General features: G+C 42.0%; 2 protein-coding genes across 2 annotated transcripts; one reads left to right on the forward strand and one right to left on the reverse strand.

Annotated features, from left to right (window-relative positions):
* Window positions 1-7,557: 7,557 nt before the first annotated feature.
* Window positions 7,558-9,884, reverse strand: ido1 (indoleamine 2,3-dioxygenase 1; the record flags this gene model as incomplete). The annotated part of the gene is made up of 9 exons (XM_080499192.1): window positions 7,558-7,955; window positions 8,058-8,206; window positions 8,285-8,336; window positions 8,412-8,529; window positions 8,658-8,757; window positions 8,962-9,080; window positions 9,165-9,284; window positions 9,364-9,459; window positions 9,792-9,884. The coding sequence occupies 9 exons, from the start codon at window positions 9,882-9,884 to the stop codon at window positions 7,558-7,560; spliced, it is 1,245 nt and encodes a 414-aa protein (XP_080355318.1).
* Window positions 9,885-14,711: 4,827 nt separating this feature from the next.
* On the forward strand, window positions 14,712-18,922 carry rhobtb2a (Rho related BTB domain containing 2a). Its single transcript, XM_080499299.1, has 8 exons — window positions 14,712-14,815; window positions 14,908-15,093; window positions 15,173-16,113; window positions 16,227-16,345; window positions 16,853-17,003; window positions 17,119-17,207; window positions 18,341-18,446; window positions 18,601-18,922. Exons 2-8 carry the CDS (start codon window positions 14,972-14,974, stop codon window positions 18,804-18,806), a joined length of 1,734 nt encoding a protein of 577 aa, XP_080355425.1. The 5' UTR covers window positions 14,712-14,815; window positions 14,908-14,971; the 3' UTR covers window positions 18,807-18,922.
* Window positions 18,923-19,196: the final 274 nt, after the last annotated feature.

The raw sequence follows: 19,196 nt of genomic DNA on the forward strand, positions 1-19,196 counted from the left end.
AAGCACGTTTTTTGTTGGGTTTTTTAAATCACCCAAAATCCTAGATTTATGAACATTAAGTTATATACAATATCAGACCTATCAAGGTATGACTAATAAAAACAAAACAAATTCCAAACAAAAAACATATAATCCAACAATTTTACTGTCAATACAGACGTTGCTGTAAAGTAAGTCATGCAATACTTTTGCATGATATTGACAAATTGTATTCTTGAATGAACGCCAAACATTTTACAACAACCAGCTGGCAGTTCGCCAAGACGCCCAGATTTCAGTGTCTCACACAGGGAGTTAAAAGCTCCTACGTCTCGTCGGACCACTAAACCCCTCCGATGCCTGTAAAGTAATCATGCATAAACGACTGAATTTGGTTCAACAATTCAATGTTGCTGGCTGATGTGTGCATGTCAGAATCGAAACAATCACATTTTTCTCATTCTTCTGCTTGGTAGCAGCTGAGGCACAGTGAGATCTTGACCCGCTGTTTGACCAGTTTCAAAATAGGTTTTTATCATGCAGTGACTGTAAATATCGATGTTTCTTCTCTTTCTTCCTGTCCTTGGCAGAATACATGCTGCATCTCATGTCCGTGGTCTCCCCACAGGCCTATAAGTTGCACCTGACCATTCCTCCCACCTGCGTGACCCCGTCTGTCTCCAGCTTGTCCCCCCGCCGACTGGAGCCGCCCACCCTCTGCCTGCCTCAGCTCTGCATGCGAATCAGTCTGGATCTCGCTTGGGAGGAAGCGGAATGTTTTTATTGGGAAGTTAGACAACCATTGCAGGATTTTCATTCCATTTTCAGTAGCTGCACTCCAAAGGAAGCCCCGTTTTTTTTTTTTTTCTTACATAAGTCTGCCATCACTAGTGTGGATTAATGAGCTTTACCCCATACAGAAAAAGCAAACGAGGCTCTGTGTCCAAATCCTGCAGTACAAAATGTCCATGACTGAACAGCCGCATGGTTCAAGAACAAAAACTCTCTTTTCTCCCAGTCAACTGATTCACTACCTTTTAACTATTTAATCTCCTGAATTTCAGCATCAATAATCTCACTGCTTGCAATCCGGTATTAATCAGTGAAATCCGATCTGCCACAGTTTGCCTATTTCACACAGTCTTTCATTTCTGCTATATTTCTGGCTTGTCACTCAACCTGTGGCAAAGCTCCAGTCTGTAATGTTGTTGAACACCGAGGTGTGAACATCCCAGTGCAGATGCTATCTCCGTTTCCTGAGGTTATTCTCGTGGTGCACCCACTGTATAATTCACCAGGGTTTATTCAAGAAACCCTCACCACGCAGTGTGTCTTGTGAAATACACACTTGAAAGTTTGTGACAGGGAGAGATCGACTTTTTGTTTCCATGAAGGAGACCCCAGGGGGAAATTTCCTGTATTTTTGTAACCCGGATGAGAAACTGTTGATAACGTTATGTGTGTGGGCGCCAGCAGGGAAGGTGACATTAGCGACGACTCAGAGGAAGAGGAAGTCAATCAGCAGAGCGCGAGAGAGGAGCACAATAGGGTGGCATGATAGGAGAGCCAAGTGGGGAAAGTGGGAGTAAACACACACATACACACAAGTGCACACACAAGGTACCTCTGTCTACAGGTCAGCGGGGGAGCAGGGTTGTGTCGGCACATGCATGCGTGCACGTGTGCTCATTTGAGCGCGGAATATGTCTGCTCATTTCAGTGCATTTGCATGTGTGGGAGTGCGTGTGTGGGATCACACAGTTGTCTTATTCGCACCTGGCAGGGCCAGTAGTGAGTCAGCAGTGGTGAGAGGTTGAGCTGTATTCCCCGTCACACAGCCCAAAGTTGTGTTAACCTTTTAGACAAAAGGCGGTGACGTGTGTGGGCTTCTACTAATCCGGTGAGGAAAACCATCTGAATGTCACGTATTCTTCTAACAGCCGTCATAATCAGATTGGAAACGTGTGATAGAGGTCTCTCAGGAAACAATTCAACAAATCCAATCAGATTTGTGAGGGAATTTTTGTCACTTTGGACCATACAGCTATAGGTATCCACAAATTGCTTTTTAACCAACTGTATACTGATTACCAACTTTTTGTCCTTGGAGGTCCTTGGATTTGCTATAAGAAGGCTTTGGACCCCCCAGATCTCTGATTTGCCAACATATCTCAGTGAAGACAAATAATGATAGACACACCAACTTTCGTAAACATACAAAAGCAGTCTTCAAAATGATGGATGCATGCATGGATGGATGGACAGATTACATTTCCTACCACTGTCTTGCTCTTGTTCTTCCTCATTTGCAAAATTATATTTACTTGTATTATGCTTGTACTTATATTATACTTTTTGAAGCTCTGTTGCGTTACAGCATTCATTTGAAAGAGCAGAATTTCCCTTGAATCACAAGAGAAATGGGGACAGGTCGATATGCTTGCAATGGACAGCGTGTGAACCTTGAACACAAATCCAGGATCGATGACTGTGAAAGTTTGTTCTGAAATTCAAGGTCCCTTGACAATGTGTGCTGGAGTTGATATTTTCCTCTGGCTTTATCAGCAGGCTTCTGCTTCATGGTTTGTTCAATACTTTTGATGAAATGCCTGTTAAAAAAAAAAAAACCCAAAACAAAAAAAACATTACACCTGCTCAACATCTGCATAGCTATTATGAGTATATGAACACGCAGATTCATCCATCCAACTTCTAAATGCTTTATTCAACTTTGACTGTGGGACGATGCTAAAATACCCAATGAAAACAAGAAAAACATTTGAACTGTTAGAAAAAGCTGTCAAGCCCAGTATTGAAGACTGGATGTTCTTATTGTGTCCTCCAAGTTCATAATAAAATCATCTATGTATATTTGTTTGTCTGTTTTTATGTCTGTTAGCAGGATTATGTCCAAACTACAGCTCAGATCTTTTAAACTTTTGAACCACAAATTGATATTAGGCCATGGGAGATTTCATAAAATTTTGGAGGTGACCCGGGTCCAGATCCAGATCAAGTTGCTGGATCAGGATTACATCTTATAGGTTTTTAAGGATTATGTGAAAACGACAACCAATTTACACCACTGATGGATTTAACCGTTGGTGGATGTCAGAAATATCTGATTGCGCTTGTTTCTTCTTGTTGTGATTATAGCATGCTAACCACTGTACCCCTGTGCATTCAAATTATTACATTTTTTTTTGCTCTTTAACTAAAATAAGAAGAAGCTTTAGGATATCATGAGTTGCAACTCCAAATATTGGTTTTCCTATGAAATAATAAGAATATTTTACATAATGAAGGTTCTTCACAGGATTTTTAATCACAATTTTGCCATTTAAATCAATTAACACATGTAATTACATTTCTACAATTTCACCAGTTAATACAAAACGTAATAGATAAAGTTTGACACAAAAGCCTGTCAGGATTTCGCTTTTCTTTTCTTTTTTGAGTTGATTGCAAAATGGAAAAGAACAACCAAACATTCTCATCTCTGGCTCAGAAAATCCACCCTCAAGCATGATTTAGATGTCTCCTTATTTAATCATAGCGGAATAAAAACCTTCAGGTTGTTGGCTGCTATGAAGCTGTTTATCTCCTCTCTTATAACACAATCACATTGTATGTGTTCAAATTATATGTTATCATGTATTCCAATTAGAAAGTAAAATTTTAGCACCATACAATGGATCCACATGTGGTTTCATCTCAGGTGACTCATTGAAACTGTGTGGTTCAAACATGCTAACACCTTGGACTGCCCCTCCCCAGCCCGCAAGGATGCATCACAAATCTCAATCAGATGCGAGGCTGAGTGAGTCTCCATGTCAAGCATGAGGTATTATCATATGATGTAAAGTGATACAAGTTATCCCTGAAAGAATAAGGTCTGGGATGTGATGTGTGCGTTCCTGTCAAGTCCGTGACGTCGTCTGCGCTGGATCATCAACACTGGCGCAACAACAGTAATCCGACACCTGAAAAGCAGCCTTTCAAGCCGTCTGCGAACATGACAGCTTCTTTTTTCTCCTGGTTTCATGTGGGCATGCAGTTTCAGTCGAGTCAGCGGGGAGGAAGTGATAAATTTGATGTGAGATGACTACATCAAAAGCCTTTGACCTGCTTGAACACACACACACACACACACACATATACACACACACACACACACAAGTGATGTACAAAGACTCACTCACTGGGGTTTAAGATGGGGAAGGTGAAACATTAGTTTGATGTTCGGTTCAAACTGTGACTAAAACCATGACGAGTCTGCCTGAAAACCCACAACACAGTGACTGTCAGCTATGTTTAGTGAGACCTCGTGAAAGTCTTTCTGTTGGATCGGTGGTTTACTGTAGTCTGAAGGTGATCACAGGACTGAAAATATTCAAGGGCCTCTCTGATTTTTGGAATTTATGTTGCCAGCAAAGTGACGTTCTAGAGCAGGGGCTTGTTCAGCACCTCTGTATTGCTTCACTGCAGCTTCAAAATAACAGTTGTGCTTTTCTTTTTCATTTTGGGGCACAAAAATACATAAAAAAAATTCCAATCAAACACGCGATTATTGTGACATTTGTATGTAGGGATGTTTCAATATTTCATCAATAAAGGTAAATAAAGTGACCTTGGTGATTTGTATTCAAAGAGTTTTATTCAACGTGGACAAGACTTCGCTGAGTTCTCAAATTTCATCAATGTAACATAAAATATATAAGATATAATTATATTTTGAGCTAAATACTATATCAGCGTAACAAGCAAAAAGTATCGTGTTTTAATTTTCTACTTCCCTGCTTCTTTCACTGAACTAAATGATATAGCGTAACTTTACCTGACAGTGATACTGTTTATTGACAGGAGCTAGGTAATTCTGGGTTTTTAGTTATTTCCCCCAACGATGGATGAATAACGTGAGACTGTTTCTGATGCAGAGAAATTAGAATATTTCCGAGTTGCAGCATCACACTGCAGACGTGTCCAAAAACCAAAACACACGGAAGGATGGAAAATCTATATTACCTGCTCATTTTTCTACACATGAGGAAATACAGTTGTTCACTACAAAAATCGTGAAATTGTATCCATTCTTTTGTACTGAACCATCAAAAGATCTTACATCTGACATGGATTTAAATAATGGTGTCCCTTCTGTAAATTATGTGTGACTTTTGGGTGTGTGGACGTCCAGATTTGACAAAAATAATGAAGTCAGGATGAGTGAAAGTGGAGGAAACACCCTGTTCCCCACTGTGCTGCACACAAAGCATGATAATTCCCAGATACACCCCATCACGTCCACGCCAAAGACAATCAGTCCCTCCCTTCTGCCACCGAGTATCCTCATTCTCAGGGTGAGAAAAGGTCCCAGGCTTGCTTGGCTTGAGGTAAGCGGCAGCATCATAAATTCAGTTTCAAAATAACAGAGTCCAGGATATCCTGTGGTTAACCACCAAGGCACAGATATCCGATTGTCTAACCAAAAGGACAACACTCATTCATAATCCTGTCGGCCTTGATAGATTGAATATGGATGTTTCAGGAGATTTTATGAAAACAGGAGTGACTTCAGATGCCCTTTGCTGTGAGGAAAATCACGTTTTTAGCCAGCTGAGTTAATTCTTTACAGCATTTTCTTGGCGAGTGCATCCTCGGCAACAACAGAACCTTTGTACTTGCCTCTTGAGTCTCTGAATATTTTCAGGCGAAAACTGACTATGTCATGAAAACAACAGACATCCTATACATCCTTATATTGTAGCACACCACAAAACAATGTGTCCACACTCCAAATGATTTCTAAAGCAGGTGTTCACACTTGCAGGGCCAGCGCCCACCACACAATAAAAACATCCTTAGAGATGGTCGGTGTTTATGGCTGGGTTGTCAAGGACTCCTCCGCGTCCATGGCAATAAGGAAAGAGTTTATTTACTTTGGCTGTGGAAGAAGGCTCTAATCAGATGCCCGTGATGCAAATGCACTGTTTTGTCCCCTCGTCTTCGCCACCCATCAATCTCCCTCTACGTGTAGTCTCTGTTCACCCTTCACCTCCTCACCTCAGGTCACTTTGTTGTGTTTTGAGGAACCGTTTCTTTGTCTGACTGCCTGAAATATGAGTACAACAAAAGCATGAATGACTTCCAACTCAGTGACTGCTTGGCTTCCACGTTGGTGTTCATCTGTCAGACTAAAGTGGCCGCTTCTGTTTTCATAATCTCTTGCGCTAGAATTATGACAGGCTGCATGTGCAGGTATGTTCTATCATTTCTGCTCTTCCATTGTCTTACCTGCTAACCAGCAGGTGAAAAGAAAGACTGCCAAATAAAGTAGATCACTCAGGTTCAGGGGGGAAGAATCGTCATGTGTAATTGCTGTGTCGTCCCGCCTTATCTGATCTTCTAAGCCTGTTATTGTAATGAAACACCAGTGGAGACAAGCCAGGAATGGTGAAGATTACACAGCATGAGCCATTCATGCCACAATCCATCCCTTCATTGCACCGGGTTTTCACACACACACACACACACACACACACACACACACACACACACACACACACACACACACACACACACACACACACACACACACACACACACACACACACACACACACACGGTTCAGGAAGTGTAGTGGGGCATGTGAGGGCTGGATGTGGGCTCTGATAAGTGATGCATCTCTGTGCTGCATTGTGCATTGTGCTTCGACATGACAACCTCACTGTGACGCGGCGCTGTAAAGTTAAGTTGCAACAAAGGATGATTATACACTGAGATTTAAAAAAAAAAGTCATGTTGTGGCCTGTCTGATGATTTAAGTACATCTTCACACTACTTTAACTAATAAGGGGTACATTGTTATTATTACTGTTATTTTCTGGTTGAGTTTGTATAAAGTCGAATACCTGCATGCAACCAACTATTGCTGCCCTACATACATTATTAAAGACAAACTTTCTTTTTTAGAATGCTGCCCTTCAGTGCCCTGCCATGGTTTCATCGGGTACTGCAGTAATTAAGTTTATTGCAGAGCAAATCCTTTTTGTCAGTAAATACTTTAATTCACAAACCATAAGCAGTGGTCTTGGTAAAAGGAAAAAAAAAAAAAAAAACAGTACAACATTGCCACGTTTTTAAGTCAAACACGTCAAATAGAAATGAATTTCACAAAAACTTTCTCAGAAAGAAGTGACTTGAGCTGTTTAATGTCCAATAATCCTCGAGGTACATGGGTCTGGAACAGAGATCTGCTGCATTTTTGGCATCCTAGTTCAGATTAAAGAAGGAATTAGGGGTTGGATGTAATGGAAAGTAACAGTAATGGTTTGAATTATGGTTTGGACTGAATGATTGGTATCACTCATGTCTATTAAGCTGAGGCTTGTTTACAGACACAACACAGCCATATGCAAGACAAACAATGAAAGCCCCCCCCACTGTCTTTCTGAGAAAACCCATCTGTTTAATGACATATACAAGAGTGGGCAACGTAATCAGAGTTGATGTATGTGTTTTTTTAAGTGACGTAGACCACGTCTCTGCTCTTGAATGCTTCATGGTGACAGTTCGAATCAATTATAATGTTTTTTTTTCTTCGCTTGTCTCAGACAGTAAAGCTTCTTTTGTATGATTTCTCACTGTTTTCAGGAACGTCATGATGCCAGAGCCGCCGGTGCCCCTCTCCTCCAGTGCCGTGGGAGCTCTGCTGATCACCTCCCCTTCTTCTGAGTCCCGGCTCTGGCTACGCAGCTGCCGGGCTCGAGCAGCAGGTACAGTGATGAACCGGCTGACAACATTGATGTGGTAGCTGCGCAAAGCCAACAGCTTTGTGACGCACAGATGAAAAGATTGCGTTAGCTGCTCGGTGGCCTGCTGCTGGACAAAACTCCTCAGGGAGGGCTGCAAAGAAATGTCTTGGATCAGTTTCTTGTGAGCAGGTGGCATGTAGTTCCTCATGCGGATTAGAAAGGAACCTGAAGAAGGAAAAAAAAAAACAAGGAAAAGACTATCATCACAGCAAACAATCATTCTCAGTCATTTGTAGCTGTCAGTGAAGAAAGCTTGAATTATCTTACTGCTTTTGTCCTCATGTTTGACTCCCAGAAGCTCATCAAAGCAGTGCAGCAGACTGCTTTGTGCTGCGCTCCCTCCCGAATACTCCATTGGTTGTGTTTGGACTCCTTCATAAATCAGCCCATTTGGCATACTTGGGTTGTCTTTCCACCTATATGAAATGCTTGATTTCAGACCATGTTTCACGAGAAAAACTACCACCAACTCATGAATGAAGACGTTTCCATACCCAGACAAGTAGATCCTCATAATGCCATAGAAGACTGAAGGTTCCACGTACTCTTAAGACAAAATCATGAATCAAAACTATTTAATACGATACATTTTGGTACAGGAAGATTATATGAGTTAGTCACCATGCATTAGTTTGAGTGCATCAGTCATGTCTTGTATAGACCGGCTGATGCCCTCCAGAGCTTTCTCTACAGCCTCAGTGTCACATCGCCTGACTCCATCGATCACAATGGGAATGTTCTGTAACACAGACCCACTCCTCAATAGTCTTCAATCAACAGTACAATAAACAATTAGCCACTCAAATGTTTATAATACTATTTAAATAGTTGCTCACTTTGCTCAATAAGACTGTAATAGCTGCTCACCCTCAGTGCAGGAGCTGCAGCCTGCTCCACCAGCAAGGTGACCATAAAGAAGCCTCGGACGCTTTGTCCCCCTGGCAGGCTCACGAGCATCTCGAGGTTCCTTCATAGTGCAAATGAACCAACACAATTTGTTCACAACCAAGCAGTGTGTTGCATTGAGATACATTGGTAAAAAGAAAACCTTTTTAAATGTACTTACTCCATATGAATAGGCCTGAAACCCGAGATATGCAGATAGACATAAAGAAAGACAGGTTTATATGTGATACTGATGAAACCATTTGCAGGAGGCTGACGGTCTCACCCATCTGGATCTTTCTTCTTCCAATTTGCCAACACTGCATCTGCATGAGTAAGAATGGGGGGAAGTCCCAACCGCTGTGACACTTCCCAGTATGGAACAGCCAGGGTACGTGGCAGCACCTAACATAAAAGTGATTAAAGACAAAAAAAAACAACAAAAAACAACAACTTTGTAGATGGCACAAAGAAAACCACAAGGCTTACCTCAACTGTGTCCGTCTCTCCCTCCTGCCAGACGTATCCCATGGTCGTCATGCCCAGGGCCAGGTGGGCCAGCCGTAACTCTCTGTGCTTCTGCAGAAACTCGCTGCTCAGCAGTGGCATCTAGACAGGAATAACAGTCCTGAAGCATGGCTCCATAAAGACGGTGAACTCTCCCGGGCAGTTTATTGCCCCCTATTACCTTGTTAACATAGGAGCGCAACTCATGAGAGTGCACAAGCTCTGGGACCCGCAGGGCAATATCCATCCATGGCTGGTAGTACGGTGGAAGCTCATCCTTCGAACAAGAAGTTTCAGTTTATTGTGTATCATAAAAAAACAACGCACAAAGGATAACTCACACGGGGCACATTTACAACAGTCACATTTTTATTTTTAACTTCAAGCAGTGCTCTGCATTTTCACATTGAAGTTACAATGCAAAGGGGACTAAAACAGGCAAAATAGTTTTGCACTTCACATCGGCAATGCCGCTTGTTGGATTAGGGAATAAAACAAACACGAGCCGTGTTCTGTTCGAACGAGGTGGGTGAGGGCAGCACGCATTTCTCTGACCGACTGAGTAATGATTAAAAAAAGATAAACTGTAGAAGAGCTCTTTCCACCTACCAGAGGTGCAGGAAGGATAAAGCCGAGTTCCTCAGAGACATAATAGGAGTCCAGAGAGAAAGACGCTTCACAGTCCGTTTCTGCAGAAGCCATAGAGAAAGTTACACACAACCAAAAGCACCAATGATTATCTGGAACGTTCAGGTGACACCAGTCTGACTGGACTCTAGCACATAGTTCACTTTAACTCTGTTGTCGTATGGTTAATGCTTACACAGCATTTATCCCCCAATACTGTTGCACAATTTCAAGTGTTGCAAATCAATACCCAGCCATGGCAATGATCAATCCTACTTAGCTGAGAAGATTTGTAAATATCATTTCTGTCATTCCGGAAGCATTCAGACTGAGAGAAGAACTTGCACACGTACTAAAACAGTTAAGTATCCGTTTGTGTTTTACAATAGTAGATAGTAGTATACTTTGTATACTTTGCATGCAGTGTGCTCATCTATTTTAGCAGGTTATTGTGATAGATAGATAGATAGATAGATAGATAGATAGATAGATAGATAGATAGATAGATAGATTATTTAATCATAGATAAATTAATTAAGTGACTGCGTTGGAAGACAACTTTGTAAACATAGCTGAAAAGAAAACATGCAAGCTTTTATTTTCTACTCTGATTTCAGTGTTTACACAGAACATTTGTTCATAAAGAAAAATGATTTCTTCATTTGGTCAGAACTGAAAAGCGACTTTGTTCAGTGTAGACTGTGAGCCTCATCTGGTGGAAGAGATTGAACACTGCAGAAGTTAAAAAGGACTAGTCTGTGCACATACAATCATAATATCAAGTTATGTCCCTCACTCTAAATATATGATGCAATACAATTTATATAATAATAGTTCCTATGGTTTCAATAGGGTCCTATGCACTGCCAGTGCTCAGACCCTAATTCATTTTCATATGAAGATATACATTTATCAGAGTGTCTCAAAGGTCAATTGATGTTAACAATTTTATGTATTTTTCTCTGCAGAGCAGCATTTGCAAATATTATAGTCTGAAGTGATGTGATCCTACTGGTGGGATAAAGTTAGGATGAACAAACACTGAACTGCATTATTAAGCTGCGTGATTTCAGAGATGTAGCTCAGAGCACAAACAACCAAGATAAAATAATTATCCAGACTTGTTGATTAAAAACAATTAATTCACAAACTCTCTAAAGCCCCTTCTTCTCATGACACCAGACTAGACTGGAATTAAATGCTTCTTCAAACACATTAAAACCTGTCTTTTGTAGGCTTTCCATCTTCTGTGCACTATGGCTGTCAGTACTTACGACTGGTGAGTATGTTTTATTTATCACATGTGAAACTGCTTTATTTGCAAAATCCTACAAAATAACCAAACGTATAGGAGAAATTGCTGTGTGTGTTTACTGTTAAATGAGGAATGAGCCCATTTTTAATCTGCACAATTTTACCAACAGTTGTTTCAGATAATGTGCAACAACTGTGATAAATGTGAAATAGATGCAGTAGATTTAACTCAAACTGGCTGATGATCAAACGGTGCTTGTTTATTTGTTTTCTTCAGGTTTTTTGAAAAATGTGTATTTGTTTCATTTAAAAAAAAAAGATTTATGAAATAGACCCAGGGGTCATTCATACCTGCTCCTTTTAACCAGCTCAACAGCAGAAACCAAATATGTCTAAAACACTACCTTGGCACTATTGAACACTGCATATTGTAAATATCACTGTCACTATGTATATTTCCCCCCTAGCATGGGTCTCCTGTACTTCCATGTGTTTCTAATTATCTATTTATATATAATCTATTCCCTTGTGTGCCAGGATCCCGTTTTATGTGTGTAATAAGGAGCTGCTGGCCGGATTTCCACATATGGAATAAATTAAAGTCTGCTTTAATCTAATCTAATCTAAACTAGTTTGTTGTGATCAGTACTCTAAATGATGTATTTTGACCTAAATGTTGGAAAACAATGAGAATACAGATCGAGTAATGATTGTAATATGCAAAAGGAAAATAAAACCACTGTGACAATATGGTTTAATGGGGAACATTTAGTTAATGATTTCACTTGTAATCTGTCAGTCACTGTAATATATTTAGATATTAAGTAGGTCATTAGTTTCAGTGCAAAAAGAGGCATTTGAAAATCATAGGTCACTCTGAATTGCCTCTTGGGCAGGTGTGATCCTGTGTATATGTGTGAGTGCGCGTGCGTGCGTGTGCTCTGACTGTTTAACCCCACTCTGGCACTATTCCCCCCCCCCCCCCCCCCCCAGTGTTACTTTCCGGAGTATATGCACTTTGTTTATTGCCAAACAGAGCAACGTGCAGAGTCTTCGGTTGTTGCAAACATGTCCGTGCCTGACTGGAAGCCACTGTGCAATGAGATTTGTTCGAATTTAAAGTGGATCAGTGTTTTGTAATGAATGGGGAGTGTTGTTTTTTTTGGTCTGTGCGCCTGCCTATTATTAGCTCGGGAGGCCTTACAGTAAAGTGGAGGCTCCATGACGGCCAGGCTGCAGCTCTGCAGCGCACCGACAGGCTTCACATCGGCGGGCGCACTTTTGGCAATGCGTCGGGACTTAACGCGCTGATCCTGAGCTCTTTTCCCGAAAAAGAAACTGGAAGACGAGAACAAAAAACCAAAAAAAAAAAAAAAACATCGGCTATTTCCAAGCCTCCTCCTTCACCGTCGAAGATGAAGTTAAACACGAGCTGCCGTCAGGTGCGAGCTGCATCCGATGGATCCCTGCGTCTCGTCTCGTCCGTCGACCAACCCGATGCAGCACTTCCTTATGTTGCGGTAAGGACGAGCCGCGGCGTTTATTCCCACTGGAATCGGATCGAACGGATTTAACGCCTTATGGTCGGGTTTTTTTTTTTTTTCCCACCCCCCAATTATTTATATATTTTTTGATTGCGATGCGCTCGGAGCCGGATAAACAGGCTCAGGAGTCAGTGACTGGGCGTTACATAACATGTAATGCAGCAGAGCCTCATGACTAGTGTCTCGGTGGTGGAGGGACTGTTCGGTCCTCCTGGTAGGATATGCACACTTTTATCATCTTTATTATGCCAGATAGCTGCGGCTTTCTCTACCTCTGTGCTCCAGATGATAGCCTCGCAGCTTGTTTAGACTCTGACTATGTTTAAAAAAAAAAAGAAAAAAGAAAAGGTCAATTAATTCGAGGGTTGCGCAGTGAAGCCTTGACTGTTACAGGAGAGGGAAAGTGAATGAGTAATATATAAAGGCGTTGTATCTTTATGGTGTCGTCCAGGCGCAGCCTAAGGTCAGACTGTCAGTTGTTTATGCCTTAAAATTAAAGTGAGATCCAGCCTATAGGGATGCAGATTGTGCAGTCAATGGAAAGCTGGTTTTATGAATGGCTACAAACTGCAAGCAGCCGTTTTCGTTGGGGGTGTATATACATATATATATATTAAAATAAATCATAGTAAAGCGTAGTAATATCGCCAGCGTTGTGAGTGATATATGAAATACAATGAAGTAATGCTGAACAGAAGTGATGCTCCAGTAAGGGGGGCAGCTGTGTCATGATATGGGAGTATGTGGGCTCCAAGCTGATGCAAGAATACAAGCAAGCTGAACTGATTCATAAGCAGGTAATGCTGGATATGAGTGCCAATGAATGGCTGTGATTTTCCAAATGCAGTAAGGCATTTAAGGAGAAGGATGGTGGTGAAACTGAAATGGAGGAGAGGTGTTCCAGCATGTAAACTCAGACGTGGAAGTAAAAGCTGCTATGACGTAAGTTAGGGACTGTGGGCAGAGTTTTATTTGTCCTGTGTGTTGAGTTCACGCAAGTCCGAGCTAAAATAAGGTGAGGCTATGATGTCAGGATGACGGTTTTCGTAAAAATTAGTCTTTGTGGGATTAAACTAACCTATCAGTAGGACGATCTCATATATGCTGTAACACATTGCCAGAGATTACTGTTCCCTTGGAAACCAGTCAGGGTATCTAGATCATCCACCTCCATTTTCAAGACACAGAGATAGTCTATTTACCTTTTTCCTCCATTTCATTGAATAACAGTGTCTGCGTGTATGTCAGATAACTTGTTTTCATCGTCATGTGTCCGGGCTTTCATGACTGAGGCTTTAGGGTAACGTTGCTATAATTGGATTGTAGCTCAGTAAAGAATCAAGGAGGGGCATTTAAGGATTGCAGCGAGTTAAATGGATTACAGCAGAAACTAGTTAGGATTGCATCAACCTCGATTAACCCAGACCGGACAAACACATTCAGGCAAGTCTTTTTCAAGCATTATATTTTCTGCAGTTTTCAATCAAGCCTGATTAGGACTGTCATTATTTCCCCTTACTGGATAGGCTGTGAAGTCTAGTGAAGGCAGGATTTGTTTGCTTTAATTTTTCTCTCTCTGTAGCACAAGCGATGACGTGGAACTTGTGAATGGGCACAGGGAAGTCACGAGACCATCCATTGATAGCTCTGCAGGCAGAATGAGCAGTGCAGATGAGGACTAGTGTTCAGGACGGTGGTTCAGGACGGCCGGTGCTGATGCAGCCTTTTGCGTGTCTTTGTGTTTCGTCAGGTCTCAGTTGACAGATTCTGATATGGACTATGAGAGGCCAAACGTTGAAACTATCAAGTGTGTGGTGGTGGGAGACAATGCAGTTGGAAAGACCCGCCTCATCTGTGCCCGGGCCTGCAACGCCACCCTGACTCAGTACCAGTTACTCGCTACACATGTGCCCACAGTCTGGGCCATTGACCAATACAGAGTATGCCAAGAGGTGAGTGAGCATTCACACAGATTTCTTGCATGCAACATTTTATTTAGATATTACAAAATGTGTTATTGAAGGATATATCAGTGTTGCCATTCAGACAATTAACAGGAAATTTGTGAGAATTCCTGCATATAAAAGTGTCAATCTCTCATTAGGTGTTAGAGCGCTCCAGAGATGTGGTGGATGACGTCAGCGTGTCCCTCCGGCTCTGGGACACTTTTGGAGATCATCATAAGGATCGACGTTTTGCATATGGCAGGTGGGGGAACTGTAAAGATGTGATGCTATTTTAACAGCGCGTGAGCTGGTTCATCTCTGAGATAAAGGATTTCTTCCTGTTGTTTTCTTCAGGTCTGATGTTGTGGTACTGTGCTTCTCAATCGCCAATCCCAACTCTCTCTACCATGTAAAGACTATGTGGTATCCGGAGATTAAGCACTTCTGTCCCCGTGCCCCTGTCATCTTGGTTGGCTGTCAGCTGGACCTGCGCTATGCAGACCTGGAGGCAGTGAATAGAGCACGGAGGCCTTTGGCCAGGTTTGTAGGTTTATCCATCAGCAATTTCAACTAATGGAGACTTTTTGATTTGTCAGTGATGTATTTCATTGTTTTCCAGACCCATTAAATCGAATGAGATTCTCCCTCCAGAGAGAGGCCGGGAGGTGGCCAAAGAGTTGGGAGTGCCATATTATGAAACCAGTGTTGTTGCTCAGTTTGGCGTCAAGGACGTCTTTGATAACGCTATCCGAGCTGCGCTCATCTCTCGCCGCCACCTGCAGTTTTGGAAATCTCACCTCAGAAATGTCCAGCGGCCTCTCCTTCAGGCACCCTTCCTGCCGCCGAAACCTCCCCCACCTATCATCACTGTGCCTCCTCCACCGACCACCACCGAGGAGCATCCAGTCGGACTTCTGGAGGACCCCCACTGTGCTGACGTCATCCTGGTCCTGCAGGAGCGACAGAAAATTTTTGCACACAAGATCTACTTGGCGACGTCCTCCTCAAAGTTCTACGACCTCTTCATTATGGACACGCAGAGCGAGGAGACCGAGAGGCCACCTCGTGGTCCTCTCTCTGGCCGAGAGCTACTAATGCGTGCTGCGAGCTTTGACGTTTGCGAGAACAGCGACGATGGAGACAGGGCCAACCTCCGGGCCTGCACCAGTGACGGGACTTTGAAAGACTTTGAAGGGGGCAGACGGGGCAGACTGCTCTCCTCGTGGAGCCGAGCCTTCGTCAGCATCCAGGAGGAGCTGGTAGACGACCCCGTAACGTACAGCCCCAGGCCCATGACTGTAGTGCACATGGACCAGTCCATGCAGCTCGGTCCTTTTCGGGCAGTCCTCCGCTACCTATACACTGGACAGCTGGACGAGAATGAGAAAGAGCTGATGCACATTGCACACATTGCAGAGCTGCTGGAGGTCTTTGACCTGCGAATGATGGTGGCAAACATTCTTAACAATGAAGCCTTCATGAACCAAGAAATCACCAAAGCCTTCCACGTACGGCGCACAAACCGAGTGAAGGAGTGCTTGGCCAAGGGCACTTTTTCTGGTGAGTGAAAATCATCATTAAGGTTTTTTTTTTCATGCTTTTGTTTTATTTTTGTTTTGTTTGCTTGAAATGGAGTGGATGCAGATGCCAGTGTCTCGTTGCCGTATTTACAGATGTTGTATTCAAGCTAGACGATGGGACCATCATGGCCCACAAGCCTTTACTCATCTCTAGTTGTGACTGGATGGCAGCTATGTTTGGTGGGCCTTTTGTGGAGAGCTGCACCAAGGAGGTAAGAAACACTTTTCGCATGAATTTTAGCAGCGTTTTTTATTATTAGTGGATTCATGAAGCAGTTAAAATTTAATCACTTTAGAAGTACTCAAAGCCCACTACTGTGGCAAAGATCAATAGACGTACTGATCCAAGTAGAGCACCAGAAGGCCATGTGCAAAGTATAATTTTATTACAGGATTGCAAATCTGTTTTCAATGCAATTAAGACGTTTCTGCGAGCATACTGCATTCGTTGGCACACTCCTGTTTCATCTTTATAGCTTGTCAGCAAATAATACAGCCAAATTATACATGCAAATTAATTTGCTTTGTTCCACTTATAAGTTGGGATGCTATAATTGAGGAATTATGAGCTTTGGAACAGTTTGAGTGTCATGCATTTTTTATTTTTTTCTCAATTGCAGCTCAAGTGGAACTAAATGCTAAATGCAAATAATTCTAAAGATGTCTGTGTTTCGATTTTTCATTTTTGTCTAAAACGCACTACTGCTGTTGTTTCTAAGGTGCTGTTTCCCAACACAACTCGCAGCTGTATGAGGGCTGTGCTAGAATATCTCTACACGGGGCGGTTTTGTTCACGGTCTGACCTGGATGCAATGGAGCTCATTGTTCTTGCCAATCGTCTTTGCCTCCCCCACCTGGTGGCACTTACAGGTATTGAATTAAATAGATTTTTTTACCCTGCAAAGTACAGGATTGTATTACGAAAAGCCAATGTGCCAATTTCAAAGTTGGTGTGAACAGTGACAACCTCTTGTGTTTCCTCCAGAGCTCTACACAGTGACAGTATTGACGGAGGCAGCAATGATGGGGGCTGACATTGATGGAGATGTGCTGGTGTACTTGGATATGGCCCAGGTAGTGTGGCCTATCAATCATCTCAAACAAGAACGTGTAACACTTATTCAAGGCTTTGGCAAATTGGATTTTCACTAATGAGGGCATTATTTGAGGGTGAGCCGCTTGAGAAAGCCGGACGCTTCTCTTCACCCACCAGATGGTGCCAAAGTAACATCATTTTATTACTTTTTTTTTTTTTTTTACTAAATATAAGACAAAAACCTCTTGAAATGATATGCATTTTAGATAAATGAGGCAGGTTCGGGATTTTAGTTCCTCCTATGTTTGTATTGAGTTTCTTTTGAATTCCTTTAAACTCAACTGGATTTTAAATCATGCAAATTCTATATGCTATATGCAGTATAATATTCATTTGTTTCTTCTTTTGAACTTTATTTCTGTTTGTTTTATTATGGAGGCATGTGACTGAGCTACTTTATCAAAAGCACTCTTAATGATGGCTGCATGCTGAAAATGCTAATGCTTACAGGCCTTACAGCCAGTATTAAGGAAAATATTTGTCAGGTTTACATTTAAAAAAGAAACTTGTTTTTACTGTATTTCGTTCTGTAGTGTCACAGCAGACTGAAAAAAAGAACAGGATTCAGGATTGAACTCATTTGAATAACAGGCCATTTGCTATCTTTTCTCGGTTTAGTAGTGCCCCAGCTTAATGTAGCCTCCGAACATCACAAGCACAAAAAAGACGTCACAGTCTTATCCTTCAACCTGGACAAACTACAAAAAAGATGAGATCTGTTAAGACATTATCTGGAGATTACAATGCAATAAACAAACAAAAGAAATGTTTTAACCACACATGACTTCAACAATTGAAATATAAGAATAATGATGTAATCATTAGACAAACATATGAAACCTGTAAAAACAGACCTGATCCCCATTGAGACCCCATTACACTGCCCACATGCCGAAGCTTAGAAAAAAATGTAAAACATGTTTTGTATTCATGTTTGTTTGTTTTTTATTCGTGTGTGTCACCTTAATTTTTGCCAAGAGATTTCAGATTTTGATGAAAAAAGAGAAATTGAAGAGCAGCTGATCTGTATATATGTATGGTAGAGACACACACATCCCATCACACCACACTCCATTCACAGATCTGACAACATGACTTTGTGTGTTGACAGTTCCACGGTGCCCAGCAGCTCACAGGCTGGTGTCTCCACCACATCTGCACCAACTACAACAGCGTCTGTCGCAAGTTCCCCCGCGACATGAAGGCCAAGTCATCAGGTAACGTGCATCTGCTCATACACTGAACTGCACAAGTCTAATTCACTCTGAAAATCAAGATGACTTGCTGATATCAAGGAAATAGTTAGACATCTGTTAAATGATGTTAAATCAATTGAGCCACTATCTTATAATGCATAATGTTCTGATACAGAGAACCAGGAGTACTTTGAGAAACATCGCTGGCCACCCGTGTGGTATCTGAAGGAAGACGACCACTACCAAAGAGCACGCAAAGAGCGCGACAAGGAGGATTACCTGTACCAGAGACGGCAATGCAAACGCAAATGGCTCTTCTGGAACATCCCTTCCTCCCCGAACTCGAACTCTCCTTCTTCTGGTTCATCTGCTGTCATCTGACCCCCGTGGTAAGGGCAGGTCATCTCCGGACGACACCAGAGTGGATACACGTTTTAAAAAGGTACAAGATAAGCACTGCTGGCAAGGTATGCTCCAGTTATTCAGGCACATGTATTCTCCTGCTGTTTGTTTGCTCCTGCAATCAAACAACTCTCCAGGTTAGTGAGGTCGGCTCAATCCGCCTGTTCAAGTAATGAGTTTTATTCTTTAGGTGTTCAGATTTTAATATTTGAGACTTCACTGAAATATGGCACAGCATATCCGGCGCAAATATCCACTCAGATGGATAGTGATATCAGTTCCACCTCCTGTTTTTAGCTTTTAAAATAAAATAGGACTCTGCTGGCACAGAACTTTACACCTGTGTTCATAACCTTCATCAATTAGCCT

Source organism: Blennius ocellaris, assembly GCF_963422515.1.
Source record: "Blennius ocellaris genome assembly, chromosome: 7".
Lineage (NCBI taxonomy): Eukaryota > Metazoa > Chordata > Actinopteri > Blenniiformes > Blenniidae > Blennius > Blennius ocellaris.